Here is a 26,875-nt window from a genome sequence, read left to right as displayed (position 1 = left end):
GCTGATGCTGGGAGGAGAGAGGCTGATGCTGGGGGCAGAGAGGCTGATGCTGGTGCAGCATGGGGGATGGAGTACGATCGGGAGTGCGCAGCATGGGGGATGGAGCATGTTTGGGAGTGCGAAGCATGGCGGATGGACCACGTTTGGGAGTGCGCAGCATGGCGGATGGAGCATGTTTGGGAGTGCGCAGCATGGTGGATGGAGCACGTTTGGGAGTGCGCAGCATGGCGGATGGAGCACGTTTGGGAGTGCGCAGCATGGCGGATGGACCACGTTTGGGAGTGCGCAGCATGGCGGATGGAGCACGTTTGGGAGTGCGCAGCATGGCGGATGGACCACGTTTGGGAGTGCGCAGCATGGCGGATGGAGCACGTTTGGGAGTGCGCAGCATGGCGGATGGAGCACGATGGGGGGTGCGCAGCATGGGGGATGGAGCACGATGGGAGGTGCACACCTCCCCCCAACACACACACACACACAACACACCACACACACACTGGGAACCACAAACACCACCCTACACAGACACCCACACACACAGACAACGCTGCACACACAACACCCAACACACAAACACCGCTGCATACATAAATATACGCACATACCACGCAACACACACACACATTGCACAAAACATACCTCCCCCAAAAACACACCACACCCACACAAACCGCGCAACACACACACACACAACGCTACAGACACACAGTGCTCCACAAACAACGCAACACACATACAACACCGCTCTCACCCCCCGTCACACCCAGACAACACCCAGAACATGTACAGCGCCTACCCAAACACTTGGTAACTACACACAACAACATCTATATATATATATATATATATATATATATATATATATATAACAAAAATCATACATTAACTACACAATACGTAAATTCTAGAATACCCGATGCGTAGAATCCGGCCACCTTCTAGTTATATATATAATTGTATTTCTGAACATGTTTTTGTAAACAGCTAAAATAACAAAACTTGTGTCACTGTCCAAATATTTCTGGCCCTGACTGTAGTATAGGCACCAGTGCAGGATATATAGTATAGGCACCAGCGCAGGATATATAGTATAGGCATCAGCGCAGGATATATAGTACAGGCATCAGCGCAGGATATATAGTATAGGCATCAGCGCAGGATATATAGTATAGGCATCAGTGCAGGATATATAGTATAGGCATCAGCGCAGGATATATAGTATAGGCATCAGTGCAGGATATATAGTATAGGCACCAGCGCAGGATATATAGTATAGGCACCAGCGCAGGATATATAGTATAGGCATCAGTGCAGGATATATAGTATAGGCATCAGTGCAGGATATATAGTATAGGCATCAGTGCAGGATATATAGTATAGGCATCAGTGCAGGATATATAGTACAGGCATCAGTGCAGGATATATAGTACAGGCATCAGCGCAGGATATATAGTATAGGCACCAGCGCAGGATATATAGTATAGGCATCAGTGCAGGATATATAGTATAGGCATCAGCGCAGGATATATAGTATAGGCACCAGCGCAGGATATATAGTATAGGCACCAGCGCAGGATATATAGTACAGGCATCAGTGCAGGATATATAGTATAGGCATCAGCGCAGGATATATAGTATAGGCATCAGCGCAGGATATATAGTATAGGCATCAGTGCAGGATATATAGTATAGGCATCAGCGCAGGATATATATTATAGGCATCAGTGCAGGATATATAGTATAGGCATCAGCGCAGGATATATAGTATAGGCATCAGTGCAGGATATATAGTATAGGCATCAGTGCAGGATATATAGTATAGGCATCAGCGCAGGATATATAGTATAGGCATCAGTGCAGGATATATAGTATAGGCATCAGCGCAGGATATATAGTATAGGCATCAGTGCAGGATATATAGTAGAGGCACCAGCGCAGGATATATAGTACAGGCATCAGTGCAGGATATATATTATAGGCATCAGCGCAGGATATATATTATAGGCATCAGTGCAGGATATATAGTATAGGCACCAGCGCAGGATATATAGTATAGGCATCAGTGCAGGATATATAGTATAGGCATCAGCGCAGGATATATAGTATAGGCATCAGTGCAGGATATATAGTATAGGCATCAGCGCAGGATATATAGTATAGGCATCAGTGCAGGATATATAGTATAGGCATCAGCGCAGGATATATAGTATAGGCATCAGTGCAGGATATATAGTAGAGGCACCAGCGCAGGATATATAGTATAGGCATCAGTGCAGGATATATAGTATAGGCATCAGCGCAGGATATATATTATAGGCATCAGTGCAGGATATATAGTATAGGCATCAGTGCAGGATATATAGTATAGGCATCAGTGCAGGATATATAGTACAGGCATCAGTGCAGGATATATAGTATAGGCATCAGTGCAGGATATATAGTACAGGCATCAGCGCAGGATATATAGTATAGGCATCAGCGCAGGATATATAGTACAGGCATCAGTGCAGGATATATAGTTTAGGCATCAGTGCAGGACATATAGTATAGGCATCAGTGCAGGATATATAGTACAGGCATCAATGCAGGATATATATTATAGGCATCAGTACAGGACATATAGTATAGGCATCAGTGCAGGATATATATTATAGGCATCAGCGCAGGATATATAGTATAGGCACCAGCGCAGGATATATATTATAGGCATCAGCGCAGGATATATAGTATAGGCACCAGCGCAGGATATATATTATAGGCATCAGTGCAGGATATATAGTAGAGGCACCAGCGCAGGATATATAGTATAGGCATCAGTGCAGGATATATAGTATAGGCACCAGCGCAGGATATATAGTATAGGCATCAGTGCAGGATATATAGTATAGGCATCAGCGCAGGATATATAGTATAGGCATCAGTGCAGGATATATAGTACAGGCATCAGCGCAGGATATATAGTATAGGCATCAGCGCAGGATATATAGTACAGGCATCAGTGCAGGATATATAGTATAGGCATCAGTGCAGGACATATAGTATAGGCATCAGTGCAGGATATATAGTACAGGCATCAATGCAGGATATATATTATAGGCATCAGTACAGGACATATAGTATAGGCATCAGTGCAGGATATATATTATAGGCATCAGTGCAGGATATATATTATAGGCATCAGCGCAGGATATATAGTATAGGCATCAGCGCAGGATATATAGTATAGGCATCAGTGCAGGATATATAGTATAGGCACCAGCGCAGGATATATAGTATAGGCACCAGCGCAGGATATATAGTATAGGCATCAGCGCAGGATATATAGTATAGGCATCAGCGCAGGATATATAGTATAGGCATCAGTGCAGGATATATAGTATAGGCATCAGTGCAGGACATATAGTATAGGCATCAGTGCAGGATATATAGTACAGGCATCAATGCAGGATATATATTATAGGCATCAGTACAGGACATATAGTATAGGCATCAGTGCAGGATATATATTATAGGCATCAGTGCAGGATATATATTATAGGCATCAGTGCAGGATATATAGTATAGGCGCTAGCGCAGGATATATATTATAGGCATCAGTGCAGGATATATAGTATAGGCATCAGTGCAGGATATATAGTATAGGCATCAGCGCAGGATATATAGTACAGGCATCAGTGCAGGATATATAGTATAGGCATCAGTGCAGGATATATAGTATAGGCATCAGTGCAGGATATATAGTACAGGCATCAGCGCAGGATATATAGTACAGGCATCAGCGCAGGATATATAGTATAGGCGCTAGCGCAGGATATATAGTATAGGCGCTAGCGCAGGATATATATTATAGGCATCAGTGCAGGCTATATAGTATAGGCATCAGTACAGGACATATAGTATAGGCATCAGTGCAGGACATATAGTATAGGCACCAGCGCAGGATATATAGTACAGGCATCAGCGCAGGATATATAGTATAGGCATCAGTGCAGGACATATAGTATAGGCACCAGCGCAGGATATATAGTACAGGCATCAGCGCAGGATATATAGTATAGGCATCAGTACAGGACATATAGTATAGGCATCAGTGCAGGACATATAGTATAGGCACCAGCGCAGGATATATAGTATAGGCGCCAGCACAGGATATATAGTACAGGTGCCAGTGCAGGATATATAGTACAGGTGCCAGTGCAGGATATATAGTATAGGCATCAGCGCAGGATAAATAGTATAGGCGCACAGGATATATAGTACAGGTGCCAGTGCAGGAAATATAGTATAGGCGTCAGAGCAGTGTCATGGTGGGATATGGGGGGAGGTGTATCTTGCTGTACAGATTCCTATTTTAAGCTTGGTTCACTGTCTATTATTTGTGCTGCTTGTGTGTACATTGTATTGTTTGTAAGTAATCCTCCCCTATAGTGTAAGGTTATAGCCTTTTGAGGCGCTTCCATCCCTGAGTGTGGGGGTGTGGGGGGAGGTGGGCCTAGAGTCGACCTACTGTAAACTCTTTGCTTACCTGGGAGATTGAGGCAGTCTGTTTGGAGAACGTGAGGAGAGAAGGATTGATCCTCTGGGAGAAGCTGGGACTTCTCAGAGAGTCCAGGATATTTATCGCTTATTGGATTATATTCATATTTCTGGACTAATTTTACCCTCTCTTTTGTGGATTATGTTATGGACCATTTGATTTGCTTGGAATAAATGTTCTTTGTATTGTTCCATCATCTCTCGCTCTGTTAATTGTGTGATTTGGGAGAAGGACCCCGTCACAACTGGTGGCAGCGGTGGGATCAACAGCCTAATGGTGATCAACCCACAGAGTGAGTACAGAGACTGGACCGCATCCAGTCTAAAGGAGAAAGCCAGAGATCAGGGCCTGAGCTACCAGGGACTGAGTTAAGAAGCCTTAATTGATCTACTGGTGGGTGCAAGACACCTCCTCTACCTCCTCCCAGATGTCTGACGGACAAGCACTGGAGACGGGGATCCCTGTATAATAGCAGGTTCTGACAAGCAGAAAATGTGGCCCAATAGTCCAATGTAAGTGTGGATAATAGCAGGGACTAAAACATAACTTTTAATAAATACATTAAAAGGTACCAAAGTGCTTGTGCATAAATTGTGCAAGTAACAAATGAAATAGTGATGCCAAATGGCAATATATCAGACAAATCTCACCCAGATCTTCTCCATGAGTAAGATTAATCACCGATCCAGGATTGGTCATAGGCTGGAAGAACCAGGGCAAAGCGTCGGGTAATGAAATAATAAACCCTGTCGTGCCCCGTGATTAGACTTCCGCCCTGACAAGGGCAGCCCCAAATAAGTTGTCTGCCCCACAACCACAAACAATAGATGTCCTCCCAACGCGTTTCCCACTTGATTAATAAGAGCCCCTCAGGGGAGACAGAAAAAGGGAGATCAGCCTGCAATGGCAGGAAAGAAAAGAAGATCAACCTGCAGTGGCAGGGATCAGCACAAGCTAGTGGATCAAAAAAGACCTATGTGCCCGGGTGTTGAACTTCAAGCCATTTGATTAGACTTCCGGAGGTGTGGATGGGTTCTTCAAGGACTTTGAGCAGCAGTGTGCTGTGATGGAGGTTCCCCACTCTGGCTGGGTGCGTTTATAAGTGGGACTCCTGAACGGAGCCTGGCAGAGGCTTATCACACCATTGACTCACAGCAGAACCAGGATTACAACACTGTAAAATGGACTATCCTGGATTACCATGCCATCACCCCAGACTCACATAGGGCACAGTTCCGAGACCTCCCATGCACCACGAGGGGAATCGTTTAGGATGTATGCCCATAAGATGTCCCAGGCATGTCGGAGATGGCTAGAAGCGGAAGACGCCTTCACTGTGGAAGACGTTATGCAGGTATTTCTTATAGAACAATTTCTGTACAAGTGTCCCTCAGAAATACGGGAATGGGTCAGAGAGCGCACACCTTGCACCTTGGATAGAGCTGCTGCACTGGCTGATGAGACCCTTACTATCCGACCGCAATGGAGGGGGGCTTCTGGACAATAAGCCACAGCCTGCTCCTACTCCCCGGCCCTCTCCAGTTATATCTGCCCCACCACCCAGCCACAGGCCGATGACAACCACGGCTCACAATCTTAGGCCCGAACAGTTCCGACCACACCCTGGGGGAATCACATAGAGGAGATGTTATGAGTGTGGACAACCTTGGCACCTGCAATCCATTTGTTCCGCAAGGATTCGGAGGGACCCCCAAGCACCTTTATCTCGTCCGGTGCATTTTGTGCATTCCATCCCGCCTGAGGAAGAGTTACCACCACCTCTACCGGAGTGTACTGCTGACCCCTGCACCATAGATGCCCCTGTTGGAGTGTATGGCCTCCGGCCTTTGTCACCAGGTTCTCCTACTGCCTTCTCCAGAATGCACATTGAATGGAGTACGACGCAGAGGAGATGTTATCAATGTGGGCAGCCTGGGCATCTGCAAAACACTTGCCCTGCTGGCCGATTGAGGAATGACTTTGCACCAAATCGACCTGTTCATTCTCTACAGCCGAACTACCATCAAAGTAAGCACTTACAGAAGGTTGCGCTGGAGAGTAATTGGATTTTGTGACTCTGGGGCATTGCTCACGATACCTGATCCCCGGGTGGTTGGCCAGAGGCGATACATCATGGACCAGGGATTGTTTCTGAATTGGCTGGAGGACAAAGGAGGAATATTCCAAAGGCGACTGTAGATCTAGACTTTGGCTTTTGAGTCAAGCAATGTGTGGTTGGGGTCATGAGCGGCTGCCTGCAGATATTCTCCTAGGAAATGATGTGGGAGATCTACAATGCCGATTTGTGGGTGCAGGAAACACAGTTTGAGTGAAGGAGGACACAAAGGGAAGCTTGTCCTTACAATGTTACCGCTGTACAAGGGACTATCTACAGCTTCTCCATCCACTACAAGCGTGGAAGCCAACACCAGAATGCTGATGGACTGTCCCGGCAAGAAGAACTATAGACTACACAGCTGAGCAACATGGACTTAAGTGAGATGGCCAGAGGTCTGTGTAGACCTGATGGTGTACTCACTTATTCAGAAGGAGAGAGAGGCTGTGATGGTGGAATATGGGGGGAGGTGTATCATGTGCAGATTCCTATTTTAAGCTTGGTTCACTGTCCATTATTTGTACTGCTTCTGTGTACATTGTATTGTTTGTAAGTAATCACCCCCTATAGTGTAAGGTTATAGCCTCTTGAGGCACTTCCGTCCCTGGGTGTGGGGGAGGTGGGCCTATGGTCCACCTACTGTAAACTCTCTGCTTACCTGGGGGGAAGAGGCAGTCTGTTTGGAGAACTTGAAGGGAGAAGGATTGAACCTCTGGGAGAAGCTGGGACTTCTCAGAGAGCCCTGGACATTTATCGCTTATTGGATTATATTCATATTTCTGGACTAATTTTACCCTCTGTTTTGTGGATTATGTTATGGATCATTTGATTTGCTTGGAATAAATGCTCTTTGGATTCTTCAGCCAACTCTCGCTCTGTTGATTGTGTGATATAGGAGAAGGACCCCGTCACGCACGGGATATATAGTATAGGCGCCAACGCAGGATATATAGTACAGGCGTCAATGCAGGATATATAGTATAGACACCAGCGCAGGATATACAGTATAGGCACCAGCGCAGGAGATAATGTATACCTCCAATATAGATATTATTATTATTATTTATTATTATAGCGCCATTTATTCCATGGCACTTTACAAGTGAAAGAGGGTATACATACAACAATCATTAACAGTACAAAACAGACTGGTATAGGAGGAGAGAGGACCCTGCCCGCGAGGGCTCACAGTCTACAGGGAATGGGTGATGGTACAATAGGTGAGGACAGAGCTGGTTGCGCAGTGGTCTACTGGACTGAGGGCTATTGTAGGTTATAGGCTTGTTGGAAGAGGTGGGTCTTGAGGTTCCTCTTGAAGCTTTCCACGGTAGGTGAGAGTCTGATGTGCTGAGGTAGAGAGTTCCAGAGTATGGGGGAGGCACGGGAGAAATCTTGGATGCGATTGTGGGAAGAGGAGATAAGAGAGGAGCAGAGAAGGAGATCTTGTGAGGATCTAAGGTTGCGTGCAGGTAGGTACCGGGAGACTAGGTCACAGATGTAGGGGGGAGACAGGTTGTGCATGGCTTTGTATGTCATTGTTAATGTTTTGAACTGGAGTCGTTGGGTGATGGGAAGCCAGTGAAGGGAAGATATATAGTATACCTCCAATACAACGACTTCTGGAATATCCACGAAGAATTAGAAAACGGCTGCAGATAGAAGTGCCACATGTAACATATCTGTGTAATACGGAGCCTTGGTTCTTAGCGGTCATCCATCATCTTATATTTATACATCTCCAATCCTAATCCCCGGACACGTTTGGCCGCTGTGTAATCTGTGCAGAATCAGGACCGTGATGATCCGGAATTTCTTATGTCCATGTTCTTACTGGGCACAGAACTGATCAGAATTTGGAGATTTCTTCAGGTAATGTGAAAAATGAGCGGATTTGAAGATTGTTGGTGGCGACATCTCAGAGCCGTTGTGCCCGCGTCGCGTCCACTACATCCACATCTCCTATTACAGCAGTCTGTAAATGTCGGGAAAGTAAGGCGACAAATGCTGGAGTTTTGGGAGAGGAACGTTAACCCATTCTTATAAAGCTCAGCATTGATGGCGCCTTTCATGTTTAAGTTGCCCCTGCCATAAGGCACTAATGCCCCCAACCACCAGAGATGCAGAACTGTGAGCTGATGAGCTGCATGGTTTCTCTTCGGATAACAAGCCGGATGGTCCCTCCCGTAGACAAGCCGGATAGTCCCTCCCGTAGACAAGCCGGATGGTCCCTCCCGTAGACAAGCCGGGTGGTCCCTCCCGTAGATAAGCCGGGTGGTCCCTCCCGTAGACAAGCCGGATAGTCCCTCCAGTAGATAAGCCGGATGGTCCCTCCAGTAGATAAGCCGGATGGTCCCTCCAGTAGATAAGCCGGATAGTCCCTCCAGTAGACAAGCTGGATGGTCCCTCCAGTAGACAAGCCGGATGGTCCATCCAGTACATAAGCCGGATGGTCCGTCTCCTCCATAACAAGCAAGATGTGGGGATGTTGAGCGGGCAGGTCTCCATACCTATTAACCATGTGGTTACGGACAGCTCTTCTCTACACCTTTCTGACTGAGATGTGAGACACAATGTGCAGTTGCAGATCTCAGTTGCCTCCATGCTTTTCTTGATTTCTGGATGGCAAATCTTTATCGAGTCACTTGGACACCTATCACTAGATACATTCCCTGTCCAAGAGTCAACTAAATCTGGGCGACAACCTGCACTGAGATTTATAGCAGCAGAGATGGTTGTCAGAGGCAGAACGTTTAATTTCTTGGTAGAGGAGGATAAATTGGGGGTTTAAATATTATTTTAAGGGAATGTGATTTTTACACACTTTCTAAGGTATCATTAACCCCTTGCGCTGGGTAAAATCTTCACTATCATCTCACAGATTTACCTTCAACCCCAGAAACGGTTACATTTTTATCTGGATCCTTAGGAAATGTGTTGAAGTACGTGCAGCGGTTAGAAAGAAGCAGCTGACGCCTCACGCCGGCCATTGTTAGATATTTTATGATTGCAAAGGATTAGCGGAGGTGTGCTGCAGAATGGCGATGTGCACGGAGGGGAACCTGCCACCGCCGCCTCCAATCTCCGCTCCCATCTCATTCCTCCTTGTGCCGTCTCCAGCTTCAGGCATCAGTGGAACGGCCGGCTCACGGCCCCGGTGAAAGTCCAGCTTCTATAGTGCCGGCTGTTCTAGAAATATACTGGACTAAGAGATCGCTGTGAGATGAAATTATAATTGCAGAGGCGATTTGCTCACAATAACCTCCTGATCGGTGGGGGTCCGCCCGCTGGGACTCACATCCTCCGGATAGGTGATAACCTCCTGATCGGTGAGGGTCCGCCCGCTGGGACTCACATCCCCTGGATAGGTGAGAACCTCCTGATCGGTGGGGATCCGCCCGCTAGGACTCACATCCCCCGGATAGGTGATAACCTCCTGATCGGTGGGGGTCGCCCGATGAGACTCACATCCCCTGGATAGGTGAGAACCTCCTGATCGGTGGGGATCCGCCCGCTAGGACTCACATCCCCCGGATAGGTGATAACCTCCTGATCGGTGGGGGTCCGCCCGCTGGGACTCACATCCCCCGGATAGGTGACAACCTCCTGATCGGTGGGGGTCCGCCCGCTGGGACTCACATCCCCTGGATAGGTGAGAACCTCCTGATCGGTGGGGGTCGCCCGATGAGACTCACATCCCCTGGATAGGTGAGAACCTCCTGATCGGTGGGGGTCCGCCCGCTGGGACTCACATCCCCCGGATAGGCGACAACCTCCTGATCGGTGGGGGTCCACCCGCTGGGACTCACATCCCCGGATAGGCGACAACCTCCTGATCGGTGGGGGTCCACCCGCGGTACACCTCCCTGACGAAGGCTACGGCCGAAACACGTGTTGGTGTGGCTCAGCAGTGTCTAATGGTGACAGGTAATCTACCCCTATGATGGGATTTCCTTGGTATTATTCCTTGGCTTTTCCTGCCTGTGTTTATGCCTTTTAGTGATATGCAAACAGTTAATCATATTATATGGTTTGCTTGCAGATCACATTCATCTAAATTACTGTTATACCCATGATGGGGACAGATATTTAGAATGTAACATATACCTTTATCCCTATGTAATCTATTGATTTTCTGTTTGCAAACCCATTTGCTGAGTCTTGTGGTGCCTCGGCACTTTGTTCATTACTCACCCTTGCATGTACTGTTTTTACCATTATCTTTAATAAAAATTCTATATTTTATTATTGTATTGTCCTTGGCTACCTTTTCTATTGCTTTTGTACAAGGGTTATCCGCCAGCGTCCATCCCGTGCACAGACGTTATCCGCCAGCGTCCATCCCGTGCACAGGCGTTATCCGCCAGCGTCCATCCCGTGCACAGACGTTATCCGCCAGCGTCCATCCCGTGCACAGGTGTTATCCGCCAGCGTCCATCCCGAGCACAGGCGTTATCCGCCAGCGTCCATCCCGTGCACAGGTGTTATCCGCCAGCGTCCATCCCGTGCACAGGTGTTATCCGCCAGCGTCCATCCCGTGCACAGGCGTTATCCGCCAGCGTCAATCCCGTGCACAGGCGTTATCCGCCAGCGTCCATCCCGTGCACAGGTGTTATCCGCCAGCGTCCATCCCGTGCACAGGCATTATCCGCCAGCGTCCATCCCGTGCACAGGTGTTATCCGCCAGCGTCCATCCCGTGCACAGACGTTATCCGCCAGCGTCCATCCCGTGCACAGGTGTTATCCGCCAGCGTCCATCCCGTGCACAGGTGTTATCCGCCAGCGTCCATCCCGTGCACAGACGTTATCCGCCAGCGTCCATCCCGTGCACAGGTGTTATCCGCCAGCGTCCATCCCGTGCACAGGTGTTATCCGCCAGCGTCCATGGTGATGCAGTCGATATCCCGCGTCCGTAGTGAAGCTTTGTGCGCACACATAATATACCAGACGCAGCCTCATTAGCATAGTAATGAAATCGCTCTGAACTCTTCTATGAAGGCAAAAGGCAGCAGTAATTAGGAGCAGACAAATCCGTGACATCCACCTCCATGAGAGGTGTAAATAAGCCGGATGCACAAATAATACAAGTGGGCGGAGCCTGGCCGCTCCGTTCTCCCTGTGTCTCGCCGCTCGGGTCGCAAGATGGGACGATTTCTAATTAACAGATGACTAATGTAAGAATCAGATAAAATGTAAGGAGCGGATCTGGCGGTTTTGTGCACGGAGGAATCTACATAAGTTAATTACATGGGAGTTTTGTCTTTGAAGATGGCGGTGACCGCGCAGACGATCGCCCCTCCCCCGCTCCTACCTTTATTCATATCAATCAGCAGCTTCTTCTTTTGCATTCGCTCCATTTTTTCTCGCTCAGCTTTCTCCTTTGCGATCTTCGCTCGTTTCATCTTTTCCTCCATTTCTCGCCTCTTGTTATTTTCTTTGACCGCCTCCTGCAAATAAAAAAGATAAATGTCCATTACATTCTGATTAAAGAGACGAGGAGATCGACTCCAGACGGAGGAATCCTGCAGGCGAGGAGATCGATTCCAGACGGAGGAATGCCGCAAGCGAGGAGATCGACTCCAGACGGAGGAATCCTGCAAGCGAGGAGATCGACTCCAGATGGAGGAATCCTGCAAGCGAGGAGATCGACTCCAGACGGAGGAATCCTGCAGGCGAGGAGAACGACTCCAGACGGAGGAATCCTGCAGGCGAGGAGAACGACTCCAGACGGAGGAATCCTGCAGGCGATGAGATCGACTCCAGAGGAGGAATCCCGCAGGCGAGATCGACTCCAGACGGAGGAATCCTGCAGGCGAGGAGATCGACTCCAGACGGAGGAATCCTGCAGGCGAGGAGATCGACTCCAGACGGAGGAATCCTGCAGGCGAGGAGATCGACTCCAGACGGAGGAGTCCCGCAGGCGAGGAGAGCGACTCCAGACGGAGGAATCCTGCAGGCGAGGAGATCGACTCCAGACAGAGGAATCCTGCAAGCGAGGAGATCGACTCCAGACGGAGGAATCCTGCAGGCGAGGAGATCGACTCCAGACGGAGGAGTCCCGCAGGCGAGGACAGTCCCAGGACGGCTGCACCGCGCACCGGGACTCCTGCCGCCACCCAGTGCACAGACTTCATACTGCACACTACAAACAGTAACACAAGGGGCCAAAGCAAATGAACACGTCCCCGCACAGGAAGTAAACGCTCCGTCTGCTGCCGCCTATTCTGTAAGGAGCATTCCTTGTAAGACGCTCCACACCAGCAACACTCCTGTCCAGAATAATCTGTCCGAGGTGAAAATGAGGAATAACCCTATGTCTGCTCATTCTAGAGCTTATATCCTGCACTCTCCTCTCCACAGGCTCTAATTGTCATTTGTCTCTGAGCTGGTGGGTGGAGACGAGCTGTTATGATGTCTCCCATACACAGCACACACTTAAATGAGGGATTCTCTCTCTCATCTCTATGTAGCACATGATCAGACGCAGCAGCAGCATGAAGGACACTAAAAAGCAGTACTGAGCAGTGTAGCTGTGCATCCAGCACTGGGGTGAGATAAAACACTTACTAGAAGCAGAAGTATAGAGGACATTATACAGTAGTGCTGAGCAGTGTAGCTGTGAATCCAGCACTGGAGTGAGATAAAACACTTACTAGAAGCAGAAGTATAGAGGGCATTATACAACAGTACGGAGCAGTGTAGCTGTGAATCCAGCACTGGGGTGAGATAAAACACTTACTAGAAGCAGAAGTATAGAGGACATTATACAGCAGTATTGAGCAGTGTAGCTGTGTATCCAGCACTGGGGTGAGATAAACACTTACTACAGTAGAAGCAAAAGTATAGACGACATTATACAGCAGCACTGAGCAGTGTAGCTGTGTATCCAGCACTGGGGTGAGATAAACACTTACTACAGTAGAAGCAAAAGTATAGACGACATTATACAGCAGCACTGAGCAGTGTAGCTGTGAATTCAGGATTATGGTGAAATAAAACACTTACTAGGCATACAGAGGCTATTAGAGAGCAGTACTACTGTGCAGCAGGGAACTAATGCAGATTCCTCTTAATATTTATTAAAGGTTTTTTATTTTCACTGGAACGTTTGATTTACTATAAACAATGTTTTGGCAAAATTACCTTTAATGAGAAAAAACACCCATGAGAGCGCAGAAAGGGGCCCTCCCTTTATTATTATTTATACAGCACCATTGATATCACGGTGCTGTACAAGGGAAGAGGCGAGATATAAAATATGGATATAGGTGACAGTAAATGAATTCACGACAGACTGGTAGAGAGGGGAGAAGAAGGCCCGGCATAGAGGGGAGGAAGAGGGCCCGGCACAAAAGGGAGGAAGAGGGCCCGGCACAGAGGGGAGGAAGAGGGCCCGGCACAAAAGGGAGGAAGAGGGCCCGGCACAGAGGGGAGGAAGAGGGCCCGGCACAAAAGGGAGGAAGAGGGCCCGGCACAGAGGGGAGGAAGAAGGCCCGGCACAGAGGGGAGGAAGAGGGCCCGGCACAGAGGGGAGGAAGAGGGCCCGGCACAGAGGGGAGGAAGAGGGCCCGGCACAGAGGGGAGGAAGAGGGCCCGGCACAGAGGGGAGGAAGAGGGCCCGGCACAGAGGGGAGGAAGAGGGCCCGGCACAGAGGGGAGGAAGAGGGCCCGGCACAGAGGGGAGGAAGAGGGCCCGGCACAGAGGGGAGGAAGAGGGCCCGGCACAGAGGGGAGGAAGAGGGCCCGGCACAGAGGGGAGGAAGAGGGCCCGGCACAGAGGGGAGGAAGAGGGCCCGGCACAGAGGGGAGGAAGAGGGCCCGGCACAGAGGGGAGGAAGAGGGCCCGGCACAGAGGGGAGGAAGAGGGCCCGGCACAGAGGGGAGGAAGAGGGCCCGGCACAGAGGGGAAGAAGAAGGCCCGACACAGAGGGGAGGAAGATGGCCCGGCACAGAGGGGAGGAGGATGGCCCGGCACAGAGGGGAGGAAGAGGGCCCGACATAGAGGGGAGAAAAAGGGACCGGCACAGAGGGGAGGAAGAGGGACCGGCATAGAGGGGAGGAAGAGGGCCCGGCACAGAGGGGAGGAAGAGGGCCCGGCACAGAGGGGAGGAAGAGGGCCCGGCACAGAGGGGAGGAAGAGGGCCCGGCACAGAGGGGAGGAAGAGGGCCCGGCACAGAGGGGAGGAAGAGGGCCCGGCACAGAGGGGAGGAAGAGGGCCCGGCACAGAGGGGAGGAAGAGGGACAGTTACAGAGGGGAGGAAGAGGGACCGACACAGAGGGGAGGAAGCAGGCCCGGTGTTATGATTCAGGAACCAAGGAGGATCAAAAAAAATGTGGAATCCCAAATGGTAACAGAGTGTCTGGAACCTTAACGGATTGTAGGCCTAATCCTGACACACAACTAGAAGTAGCCGTGGGATGAGCCTACGATGACCTAGTCGTCTCAACACAGCCGGAGAACTAAATATTCTCACAGATAAAGATATAAGAGAGCTAATCTGCCTTGGAGCAGTCCCCAAAGATAGATAGATAGCCCCCCACATGTAAAGGCTACGGTGATATAGAAAAACACAATACAAAGCTGGAAAAGACAGATTCAGCAAAGGTGAAGCCCAAACTATCTTTATATGAAAGGATAGGAAGGAGCAGTCTGCAACTGTAAAATACCCTAATATATACCAGCACTTCTGATATGGAAAAATCCTGAGGTCACACAACCTCTCCCCCACTGTACCAGCACTCAGATGTTACTGGGATCCAAAAACACTAATATAGATGAGGGGCTGAATTAATACCAAGCATGACAAACACTATACCTTGTAGAATCATGGAGCTATGTATACAGACACTCCCAGCAGGGAATGATCCCATTCCACCAAGAACGCCACACAGACAAAATAGTAATCAAGCATTAGTATCAAAGCAGAAAAAACAACAAGAAAGTGGAAAAGAAACAGCAGAGGTACAAAGACCACTTATCTGAGATGAGTTTTGGTAGTGAGCAGGGCTGGTTACAGAATGTCCTTAACAGACAGGAGAATATTGAGCACCGGCAAGTAACCAGAGAAAACTACTCAGTTATATAGTCCCAATCTGACCCTGATTGCCAGTCCTCTACAGCTGTGTGGCTTTCATTCCACAAATCAACTGCACCGCCAACACTGACCACAAGAGGGAGCCCCAAACTGGAAAATGTATTCAACACAGCCCGGCACAGAGGGGAGTAAGAGGGCCCGGCACAGAGGGAAAGAAGAAGGCCCGGCAAAGAGGGGAAGAGGGCACAGTACAGAGGGGAAGAAGAAGGCCCGACACAGAGGGGAGAAAGAAGGCCCGGCACAGAGGGGAGGAAGAGGGCCCGGCACAGAGGGGAGGAAGAGGGCCCGGCACAGAGGGGAAGAAGAAGGCCCGGCACAGAAGGGAGGAAGAGGGCCCGGCACAGAGGGGAGGAAGAGGGCCCGGCACAGAGGGGAGGAAGAAGGCCCAGCACAGAGGGGAGGAAGGGGGCCCGGCACAGAGGGGAGGAAGAAGGCCCGGCACAGAGGGGAGGAAGAAGGCCCGGCACAGAGGGGAGGAAGAGGGCCCGGCACAGAGGGGAGGAAGAGGGCCCGGCACAGAGGGGAGGAAGAGGACCCGGCACAGAGGGGAGGAAGAGGGCCCGGCACAGAGGGGAGGAAGAGGGCCCGGCACAGAGGGGAGGAAGAGGGCCCGGCACAGAGGGGAGGAAGAGGGCCCGGCACAGAGGGGAAGAAGAGGGCCCGGCACAGAGGGGAGGAAGAGGGCCCGGCACAGAGGGGAGGAAGAGGGCCCGGCACAGAGGGGAGGAAGAGGGCCCGGCACAGAGGGGAGGAAGAGGGCCCGGCACAGAGGGGAGGAAGAGGGCCCGGCACAGAGGGGAGGAAGAGGGCCCAGCACAGAGGGGAGGAAGAGGGACCGGCAAAGAGGGGAAGAAGAGGGATCGGCACAGAGGGGAGGAAGAAGGCCCGGCACAGAGGGGAGGAAGAAGGCCCGGCACAGAGGGGAGGAAGAAGGCCCGGCACAGAGGGGAGGAAGAGGGACCGGCACAGAGGGAAGGAAGAGGGCCCGGCACAGAGGGGAGGAAGAGGGCCCGGCACAGAGGGGAGGAAGAGGGTGCGGCACAGAAGGGAGGAAGAGGGTCTGGCACAGAGGGGAGGAAGAGGGACAGGCTCAGAGGGGAGGAAGAGGGATCGGCACAGAGTGGAGGAAGAGGGACCGACACAGAGGGGAGGAAGCGGGCTCGGTGTTATGATTCAGGAGCCAAGGAGGATCAAAAAAATGCGGAATCCCAAATGGTAACAGAGTGTCTGGAACCTTAACGGATTGTAGACCTAATCCTGACACACAACTAGAAGTAGCCGTGGGATGAGCCTACGATGACCTAGTCGTCTCAACACAGCCGGAGAACTAAATATTCTCACGGATAGAGATATAAGAAAGCTAATCTGCCTCGGAGCAGTCCCCAAAGATAGATAGATAGCCCCCCCACATGTAAAGGCTACGGTGATATAGAAAAACACAATACAAAGCTGGAAAAGACAGATTCAGCAAACGTGAAGCCCAAACTATCTTTATATGAAAAGATAGGAAGGAGCAGTCTGCAACTGTAAAAAACCCTAATATATAAAAGCACTTCTGATATGGAAAAATCCTGAGGTCACACAACCTCTCCCCCACTGTATCAGCATTCAGATGTTACTGGGATCCAAAAACACTAATATAGATGAGGGGCTGAATTAATACCAAGCATGACAAACACAATACCTTGTAGAATCATGGAGCTACGTATACAGACACCCCCAGCAGGGAATGATCCCATTCCAGCAAGAACTCCACACAGACAAAATAGTAATCAAGCATTAGTATCAAAGCAGAAAAAACAACAAGAACGTGGAAAACAAACAGCAGAGGTACAAATACCACTTATCTGAGATGAGTTTTAGTAGTGAGCAGGGCTGGTTACAGAATGTCCTTAACAGACAGGAGAATATTGAGCACCGGCATGTAACCAGAGAAAACTACTCAGTTATATAGTCCCAATCTGACCCTGACTGCCAGTCCTCTACAGATGTGTGGCTTTCATTCCACAAATCAACTGCACCGCCAGCACTGACCACAAGAGGGAGCCCCAAACTAGAAAATGTATTCAACACAGCCCGGCACAGAGGGGAGTAAGAGGGCCCGGCACAGAGGGGAAGAAGAAGGCCCGGCAAAGAGGGGAAGAGGGCACAGTACAGAGGGGAGAGAGGACACAGTACAGAGGGAAGAGAGGGCACAGTACAGAGGACAGAGAGGACACAGTACAGAGGAGAGGGAGGACACAGTACAGAGGGGAGAGAGGGCACAATACAGAGGGGAGAGAGGGCACAGTACAGAGGGGAGAGAGGGCACAGTACAGAGGGGAGAGAGGGCACAGTACAGAGGGGATAGAGGGCACAGTACAGAGGGGAGAGAGGTCACAGTACAGAGGGGGGAGAGGGCACAGTACAGAGGGGAGAGGGGGCACAGTACAGAGGGGGGAGAGGGCACAGTACAAAGGGGGGAGATGGCACAATACAGAGGGGAGAGAGGGCTCAGTACAGAGGAGAGGTATAAAAAATTCCCTGGGATGTAAAGAGGCAAAGCAGAATACACACAGCCGGATTCAACCCTAGGTCCTGATGTGAATAACGTGCTGGTAAATGGGTCGATCCCCCAAATAAATCAGCCTTGAGCTTGTCTGCAGGCCGGGCCGTCACCCGGAAAATACATGAAAAATGATCAGAGATGTTGCAGGTCCTTGTGAGAAGTCTCCCATCCTGAGACACCAGTGATGTCCATACAAGAAAGCCACAAATGAGGCTTTAACCCCTCAGGGCTTTCTACTAATTACAATCTGAGCAGCAATTTGCACATTTTGGCCACCAATCATGATTGGAGTAGTGTGACGGGGTATGAGACAGAGCAGGCAGGGACACCAGGCCGATGAACAATCCAACAAATATCCAAATGGTTCTTTAGAGTCCACAATGAGTCCACACAAAGAAAACAGATCCGGGGCAACACCCATCAATCCGACGCCAAAGAAAATGCAACAGTCCTTATATGAGTTCCTTAAATGCGGTAGTGTGACTGGGACAACACAATCCCACGGAGCAGCTGATCTTCAATGTCCCATAGTCCATACCCGGGCACCAGGAGCTGCCCTCAGCACAGATCCTCACCCTTCAGCCAGCAAAGCTTCAACTAACTCAAAACATGTGGCTGACTCTCCCACCTCCCCTAAGATCCACCCCCTGGATGGGCAGAAGTGCTCACACCCACCCCTTTAACATTTGCCACTTGTAGAAGTTTCTAGAACACAGTCTCCAGGGGGCGGTGTATTAGGGAAGCCCCCTGCAGAGGAGAACACCTACATGACCCTACATGGCATAGAGTGCATGAATCCAGGCCGGGGTTGGGAGAAGGACACATCGTCACAAGCAGTAGTCCTACCACAGATGGAGAAGTTGAAAGTAGCCAATAATTGGTGCACAATAAACGGTCCGGTGTTCAGGTGACCAGAACCTCTGTACAAATGTGATCAGGTCAGAGGTGTGAGATACCTCCGCATCCAGTAAAGAGCGGACCCTGCAAACTCTACAGACACTGCACGCAACCCCTGTGCTAAAAGGTGTCCATCGTGGCACAACCACGAGCAAAAAAACATTATTCTGTTATCGCAACACAAGCAACGTTTTGAGTTTCGACTTATTACAGGTCTTCGTCAAGTATTATGCTTGTAATAGGTCAATACATTTCATTTTCTATGGCAGATTACATTTTTTGAACGTCATCACCTGCTGATGCTGTCTAGAACACGTTTATACATGCCGCATCCAAGTGGGCTCCTTGGAATTTTGGAGTTTGCATCTCTTTACAGAAAGAAGCCCTGATCAGCTCATTTATCCTCTAAATAATTCTGCAAGCTAATCCTACATCTGACAACCATGGTAAAGTCTAAAGACAATCTCCGCTCTGCTGCATCTCTACATGCTGTACCGCCAAAGAATCCTAACTAGTGATGAGCGGGCACTACCATGCTCACGTGCTCAGTACCGGTAACTAGTGATGAGCGGGCACTACCATGCTCGGGTGCTCAGTACTGGTAACTAGTGATGAGCGGGCACTACCATGCTCGGGTGCTCAGTACTAGTAACTAGTGATGAGCGGGCACTACCATGCTCGGGTGCTCAGTACTAGTAACTAGTGATGAGCGGGCACTACCATGCTCAGGGGCTCAGTACTGGTAACTAGTGATGAGCGGGCACTACCATGCTCGGGTGCTCAGTACTGGTATCTAGTGATGAGCGGGCACTACCATGCTCAGGTGCTCAGTACTGGTAGCTAGTGATGAGAAGACACTACCATGCTCAGGTGCTCAGTACTGGTAACTAGTGATGAGCGGGCACTACCATGCTCGGGTGCTCTGTACTCGTAACTAGTGATGAGCGGGCACTACCATGCTCGGGTGCTCAGTACTGGTAACTAGTGATGAGCGGGCACTACCATGCTCGGGTGCTCAGTACTAGTAACTAGTGATGAGCGGGCACTACCATGCTCGGGTGCTCAGTACTAGTAACTAGTGATGAGCGGGCACTACCATGCTCGGGTGCTCAGTACTGGTAACTAGTGATGAGTGGACACTACCATGCTCGGGTGGTCAGTACTGGTAACTAGTGATGAGCGGGCACTATCATGCTCGGGTGCTCTGTACTGGTAACTAGTGATGAGCGGGCACTACCATGCTCGGGTGCTCAGTACTGGTATCTAGTGATGAGCGAGCACTACCATGCTCAGGTGCTCAGTACTGGTAACTAGTGATGAGCGGGCACTACCATGCTCGGGTGCTCAGTACTGGTATCTAGTGATGAGCGGGCACTACCATGCTCAGCTGCTCTGTACTGGTAACTAGTGATGAGCGGGCACTACCATGCTCGGGTGCTCAGTACTGGTAACTAGTGATGAGCGGGCACTACCATGCTCGGGTGCTCAGTACTGGTAACTAGTGATGAGCGGGCACTACCATGCTCGGGTGCTCAGTACTGGTAACTAGTGATGAGCGAGCACTACCATGCTCGGGTGCTCAGTACTGGTAACTAGTGATGAGTGGGCACTACCATGCTCGGGTGTTCAGTACTGGTAACTAGTGATGAGCGGGCACTACCATGCTCGGGTGCTCAGTACTGGTAACTAGTGATGAGCGGGCACTACCATGCTCGGGTGCTCAGTACTGGTAACTAGTGATGAGCGGGCACTACCATGCTCAGGTGCTCTGTACTGGTAACTAGTGATGAGCGGGCACTACCATGCTCGGGTGCTCAGTACTGGTAACTAGTGATGGGTGGGCACTACCATGCTCGGGTGCTCAGTACTGGTATCTAGTGATGAGCGGGCACTACCATGCTCGGGTGCTCAGTACTGGTAACTAGTGATGAGCGGGCACTACCATGCTCGGGTGTTCAGTACTGGTATCTAGTGATGAGCGGGCACTACCATGCTCGGGTGCTCAGTACTGGTATCTAGTGATGAGCGGGCACTACCATGCTCGGGTGCTCAGTACTGGTATCTAGTGATGAGCGGGCACTACCATGCTCGGGTGCTCAGTACTGGTAACTAGTGATGAGCGGGCACTACCATGCTCGGGTGTTCAGTACTGGTATCTAGTGATGAGCGGGCACTACCATGCTCGGGTGTTCAGTACTGGTATCTAGTGATGAGCGGGCACTACCATGCTCGGGTGCTCAGTACTGGTATCTAATGATGAGCGGGCACTACCATGCTCGGGTGCTCAGTACTGGTAACTAGTGATGAGCGGGCACTACCATGCTCGGGTGTTCAGTACTGGTAACTAGTGATGAGCGGGCACTACCATGCTCGGGTGCTCAGTACTGGTAACTAGTGATGAGCGGGCACTACCATGCTCGGGTGTTCAGTACTGGTAACTAGTGATGAGCGGGCACTACCATGCTCGGGTGCTCAGTACTGGTAACTAGTGATGAGCGGGCACTACCATGCTCGGGTGTTCAGTACTGGTAACTAGTGATGAGCGGGCACTACCATGCTCGGGTGCTCAGTACTGGTATCTAGTGATGAGCGGGCACTACCATGCTCGGGTGCTCAGTACTGGTATCTAGTGATGAGCGGGCACTACCATGCTCGGGTGCTCAGTACTGGTAACTAGTGATGAGCGGGCACTACCATGCTCGGGTGTTCAGTACTGGTATCTAGTGATGAGCGGGTACTACCATGCTCGGGTGCTCAGTACTGGTAACTAGTGATGATCGGGCACTACCATGCTCGGGTGCTCAGTACTGGTAACTAGTGATGAGCGGGCACTACCATGCTCGGGTGTTCAGTACTGGTAACTAGTGATGAGCGGGCACTACCATGCTCGGGTGTTCAGTACTGGTAACTAGTGATGAGCGGGCACTACCATGCTCGGGTGCTCAGTACTGGTATCTAGTGATGAGCGGGCACTACCATGCTCGGGTGCTCAGTACTGGTATCTAGTGATGAGCGGGCACTACCATGCTCGGGTGCTCAGTACTGGTATCTAGTGATGAGCGGGCACGTGAGCGTGGCATATTTTCATGCATTTACGCTGCGTATTTTCATGCATTTACGCTGCGTGTTGCACTGTAGCGTAACTGCATGCGTCCTGCGTCCCCAGCACAATCTATGAAGATTGTGGCTAATCCATGCCCGAAGCGCTGCGTTCTAAAAAGCAACATGTCACTCCATTCATGCGCTTTGCATGCAGCCCCCGCTCTGTCTATGGGAGGGGCTGCACTCACAGCGCATGAAATTGGCTTTTCATTACGGACTGTTCCTGCAGCGATTTGAAGCGCACGTGTGCTGTTCAAATCGCTGCAGAACTTTCTGCAGGGACAGAACGCAACGTGGGCACATAGCTAGGGGTAAAGTATTGCAAGGGTTAATAGGACTCGAATATCTAATGTGTTTTGATTCCACCTCATATCCAAGATCTCTGCTTGCTGTCAGCCAAAGACGACCTTCATAGCTTCCACTCATGAGTCCTGCTCACACAGAGGAGGGTTTGCTACAATGTATCAGTGCAGATCATCCTGTAAACTCACTGGCGGCGCTCAAGGCTCCATCCTGGCTTCTCTCCAGCTTTTGGCGTTGGTCTGCAGATGTCACAGATCTGCGGGTGATGTGATGGACCCCTCCATGGTTATTACTGCCGGTGATGGACCCCTCCATGGTTATTACCGCCGGTGATGGACCCCTCCATGGTTATTACCGCCGGTGATGGACCCCTCCATGGTTATTACCGCCGGTGATGGACCCCTCCATGGTTATTACCGCCGGTGATGGACCCCTCCATGGTTATTACCGCCGGTGATGGACCCCTCCATGGTTATTACCGCCGGTGATGGGCCAGACCTTGTCATGTTTCCTACAGAGTCTTCAGAAACCATCGCCCTCTCCTACATCACAAGACACAAGACTTTACTCCCAGGGTGCACGGAATCCCCCGCCGCGTCCGCGTGTATGTAACGTATAAATGCCAGGGCGATACAAGACAATCTGCATATCTGAAGACGCCGCTTCCCGGACTCCGCGGCCGAGACAAAGATACAGTCAGAAAAGCAAGAAAGACGTTACACGAGATAATGACCCGGCTGATATAACACGCCGGGGCGATATACAGAGGGTACGGAAAGTATTCACACCCCTTTACATTTTTCACTTTGTTTCATTGCAGCCATTTGGTAAATGCTCATTAATGTGCACTCTGCCCCATCCCCCATCTTGACAGAAAAAAACTGAAATGTAGAAATGTTTCTAATTTATTACACAAGAAAAACAGAAATATCATGTGGTCATAAGTATTCAGCCCCTCTGCTCAGTATAACACATGGTGATAAGTATTGAGCCCCTTTTCTCAGACACTCATATGTAAGTCCCATGCTGTCCATTTCCTTGTGATCCTCCTTGAGATGGTTCTCCTCCTTCATTGGGGTCCAGCTGTGTGTAATTACACTGAGAGGACGTGTTTTGGAAAGGCGCACACCTGTGTATATAAGACCTCACAGCTCACACTGCAGGTCACACCAAATGAGGATCATGAGGTCAAAGCAACGGCCCAAGGAGCTCAGAGACAAAATTGTGGCAAGACACAGATCTGGCCAAGGTTACAAAAGAATTTCTGCAGTACTCAAGGTTCCTAAGAGCACAGTGGCCTCCATAATCCTTAAATGGAAGAAGTTTGGGACAACCGGAAGTCTTCAGCAAACTGAGCAATCGTAGGAGAAGAGCCTTGGTGAGAGGTAAAGAAGAACCCCAAGATCACTGCGGCTGAGCTCCAGAGATGCAGTAGGGGGATGGGAGAAAGTTCCACAAAGTCATCTATCACTGCAGCCAGATTCTCTGGTCTGATGAGATGAAGATAGAACTTTCTGGTGATGATTCTAAGCAGTATGTGTGGAGAAACCAGGCACTGCTCATCACCTGCCCAATACAATCCCCACAGTGAGACATGGTGGAGGCAGCATCATGCTATGGGGGCAGGGACAGGACGACTGGTGGCAATTGAAGGAAAGATGAATGAGGCCAAGTACAGAGATATCCTGGAAGAAAACCTCTTCCAGATGCTCTGGATCTCAGACTTGGCTGAAGGTTCCCCTTCTAACAAGACAATGACCCTAAGCACACAGCTAAAATAACAAAGGAGCGGCTTCAGAACAACTCTGTGACCATTACTGACCGGCCCAGCCAGAACCCTGACCTAAACCTAATAGAGCATCTCTGGGGAGACCTGAAAATGGCGTCAACCAACGATCACCATCCACCCTGACGGAACTGGAGAGGATCTGCAGGAAGAATGGCCGAGGATCCCCAAATCCAGGATCCCAAGAAGACTCATGGCTGCATTAGCTCAAAAGGGAGGGTGCCTCTACTCAATACTGAGCAAAGGGGTGTGAATACTTCCATACCCACTGTATAATGCTGGGACATGTACACGGTGACCCCAGAGAATGCCGGGACGAAATGCATGGTGATCGCAGAGAATTAATGAGGGCTGAGCCTTCATACGGCATGGAAAGTATGTGCACCCCTCCTCATTACACACAGACGTCTCCTGCCTCAGATTTATCATTGGTTCTTTATCATTATTGATTAGACGGTGCCAAGCTCCTGAGCACTGAAATCCACCGTGCCCGAGTGGTCCTTGTGCCGTGAGGAGACCCCTCCGGGGAGGTGACTGATCTGCGGAGCCCTCTCAGCCCTCTGCTCCACACACAGTAGCAGACTTTGGCACATGCGGTGTCCACTAAAAAACTGAACATGAGATTTAGAAATAAATTGGCTAAAAAAAAAAAAAAAAGAAATACTGTTCTTTTTACTGTGAAGCCTGAAAATGGTGCAGGTTTCATCCATATATTTGTGTCAGATGCTGCAGATACAGACACAAGATGGCGTCACCCGGGGGTGTGCTCCGGACAGTTTGGTCTGGCAGTGTGGTGGTGGTGGGGGGGTCTTCCCGGCTGCTGGAGAGGCGGTGTTGCCCCACAGCATGGGTGGAGCACTGTCCATCAGGTCCTGGGATCGGGCAGAGCGGTGCACCGGCTGGAAGCCTCCGGCCTGTGAGTGTCGCACCTTACATAGGTAACTGACCGCTCAGCCGACACGAGTGACCCAATGGACGCCATGCAGTCAAGAATCCCGCTGGATAAAACATGTGTAATATGGGAGGGTACAATGCCGCTGCTTCTTCTTTCACTTGTCACTCTGTGGCAGCGTCAGTAGGCGACGTTCTTGGTGGTAGAGGATGGTGCCGTACGGCAGAGCTATAGCCGGCACAATCTCCGGGGCGGGGAGGTTTCTCCATCCTGACTTATTACTCTCGCAGCGATCCCCCCGGAGCGTCCCCAGCGAGTGAGGCGGAATATCTGCCATATCTTCCCTCCCGTTCTGCACGGTGAGCGCTCTGTGTGGAACGTCTTTCTGCCGGCAATGAGCGCGGAGAGGGGAGGCAGAACGAATCCGGAGCGTCTTTGAAGTGTCTGAGCTGCTGCCGCCTCTCCAGTGCTCTGTAATGAATCTTACATACTGTGAGTTCTCGCCCTGGGAGCGGCGAGCGCCGGCGCATCATTGTCCTAGATCGCGGGGATTTGGAGAGGATTGCCCTGTCAGCTCCTGATAAAGAAGAGTGGAAGCTTCCGGAGCTGGATGGTAATCACACTGTGATGGTGGAATATTGTGGTTCGTGTACCATTATGTGTGGGTTAATGTTTGGGCGTGGTTCACTGTCTTATTTGTACTGCTTCTGTGTACTTTGTCCCATTTGCAGGTTTAATTCCTCCCCTGACAGCCTTTTGTTCCTAAGTCGGGGGAGGGGGCGTGAGATCCACCTACTGTAACCTCTCTGCTTACCTGGGAGATTCAGGCAGTCTGTTGGAGAACTTCAAGAATGAAGCAGGAAGATTGATCCTCTGGTAGAAGCTGAGACTTCTCAGAGACCTGGACATTTATCGCTTACCGGATTATATTTGTGTTACTGGATTAATTTTACCCTCTGTTTAGTGGATTATTTTATAGACAGTTTTGATTAGCTTGGAATAAATGCTCTTTGGATTGTACCGCCATCTCCCGCTCTGTTGATTGTGTGATATGGGAAAAGGACCCCGTGACACATACTAATAACCTGTAATATACTGACTGCCAATGCCGGCTCCTCTGTACCCAGTGCCAGCATCTCTGTACCCAGTGCCGGATCCTCTGCACCCAGCGCCGGCCCCTCTGCACCCAGCGCCGGCCCCTCTGCACCCAGCGCCGGCCCCTCTGCACCCAGCGCCGGCCCCTCTGCACCCAGCGCCGGCCCCTCTGCACCCAGCGCCGGCTCCTCTGCACCCAGCGCAGGCTCCTCTGTACCCAGCGCAGGCTCCTCTGCAGCCAGCGCAGGCTCCTCTGTACCCAGCGCAGGCTCCTCTGTACCCAGCGCAGGCTCCTCTGTACCCAGCGCAGGCTCCTCTGCACCCAGCGCCGGCTCCTCTGCACCCAGCGCCGGCCCCTCTGCACCCAGCGCCGGCTCCTCTGCACCCAGCGCAGGCTCCTCTGCAGCCAGCGCAGGCTCCTCTGTACCCAGCGCAGGCTCCTCTGTACCCAGTGCCAGCTCCTCTGTACTCAGTGCCAGCTCCTCTGTACCCAGTGCTGGCTCCTC

At 50.6% G+C, this 26,875-nt stretch overlaps 1 protein-coding gene across 6 annotated transcripts in view; it reads right to left on the bottom strand.

Annotated features, from left to right (window-relative positions):
- The window catches only part of DIAPH2 (diaphanous related formin 2), a 1,791,241-nt gene that overhangs the window by 406,002 nt on the left and 1,358,364 nt on the right, over positions 1–26,875 (bottom strand). For 5 of the 6 annotated variants that reach the window (XR_012725273.1, XR_012725274.1, XM_075323050.1 and 2 more), the window contains one exon: positions 11,962–12,097. The exons of the other annotated variant lie outside the window; for it this stretch is intronic. Coding sequence is in view for 3 of the 5 variants with exons in the window: in XM_075323050.1 (XP_075179165.1) it covers positions 11,962–12,097 (136 nt within the window). In the remaining 2 variants the exon portion in view is untranslated. The remainder of the gene's footprint in view (positions 1–11,961; positions 12,098–26,875) is intronic. 6 annotated transcript variants of the gene reach the window in all.

This window comes from Anomaloglossus baeobatrachus, chromosome 9 (genome assembly GCF_048569485.1).
Source record: "Anomaloglossus baeobatrachus isolate aAnoBae1 chromosome 9, aAnoBae1.hap1, whole genome shotgun sequence".
NCBI lineage: Eukaryota > Metazoa > Chordata > Amphibia > Anura > Aromobatidae > Anomaloglossus > Anomaloglossus baeobatrachus.
The sequence above is the reverse complement of the archived record's forward strand: the minus strand, read 5'-3'. Positions and strand labels throughout refer to the sequence as shown.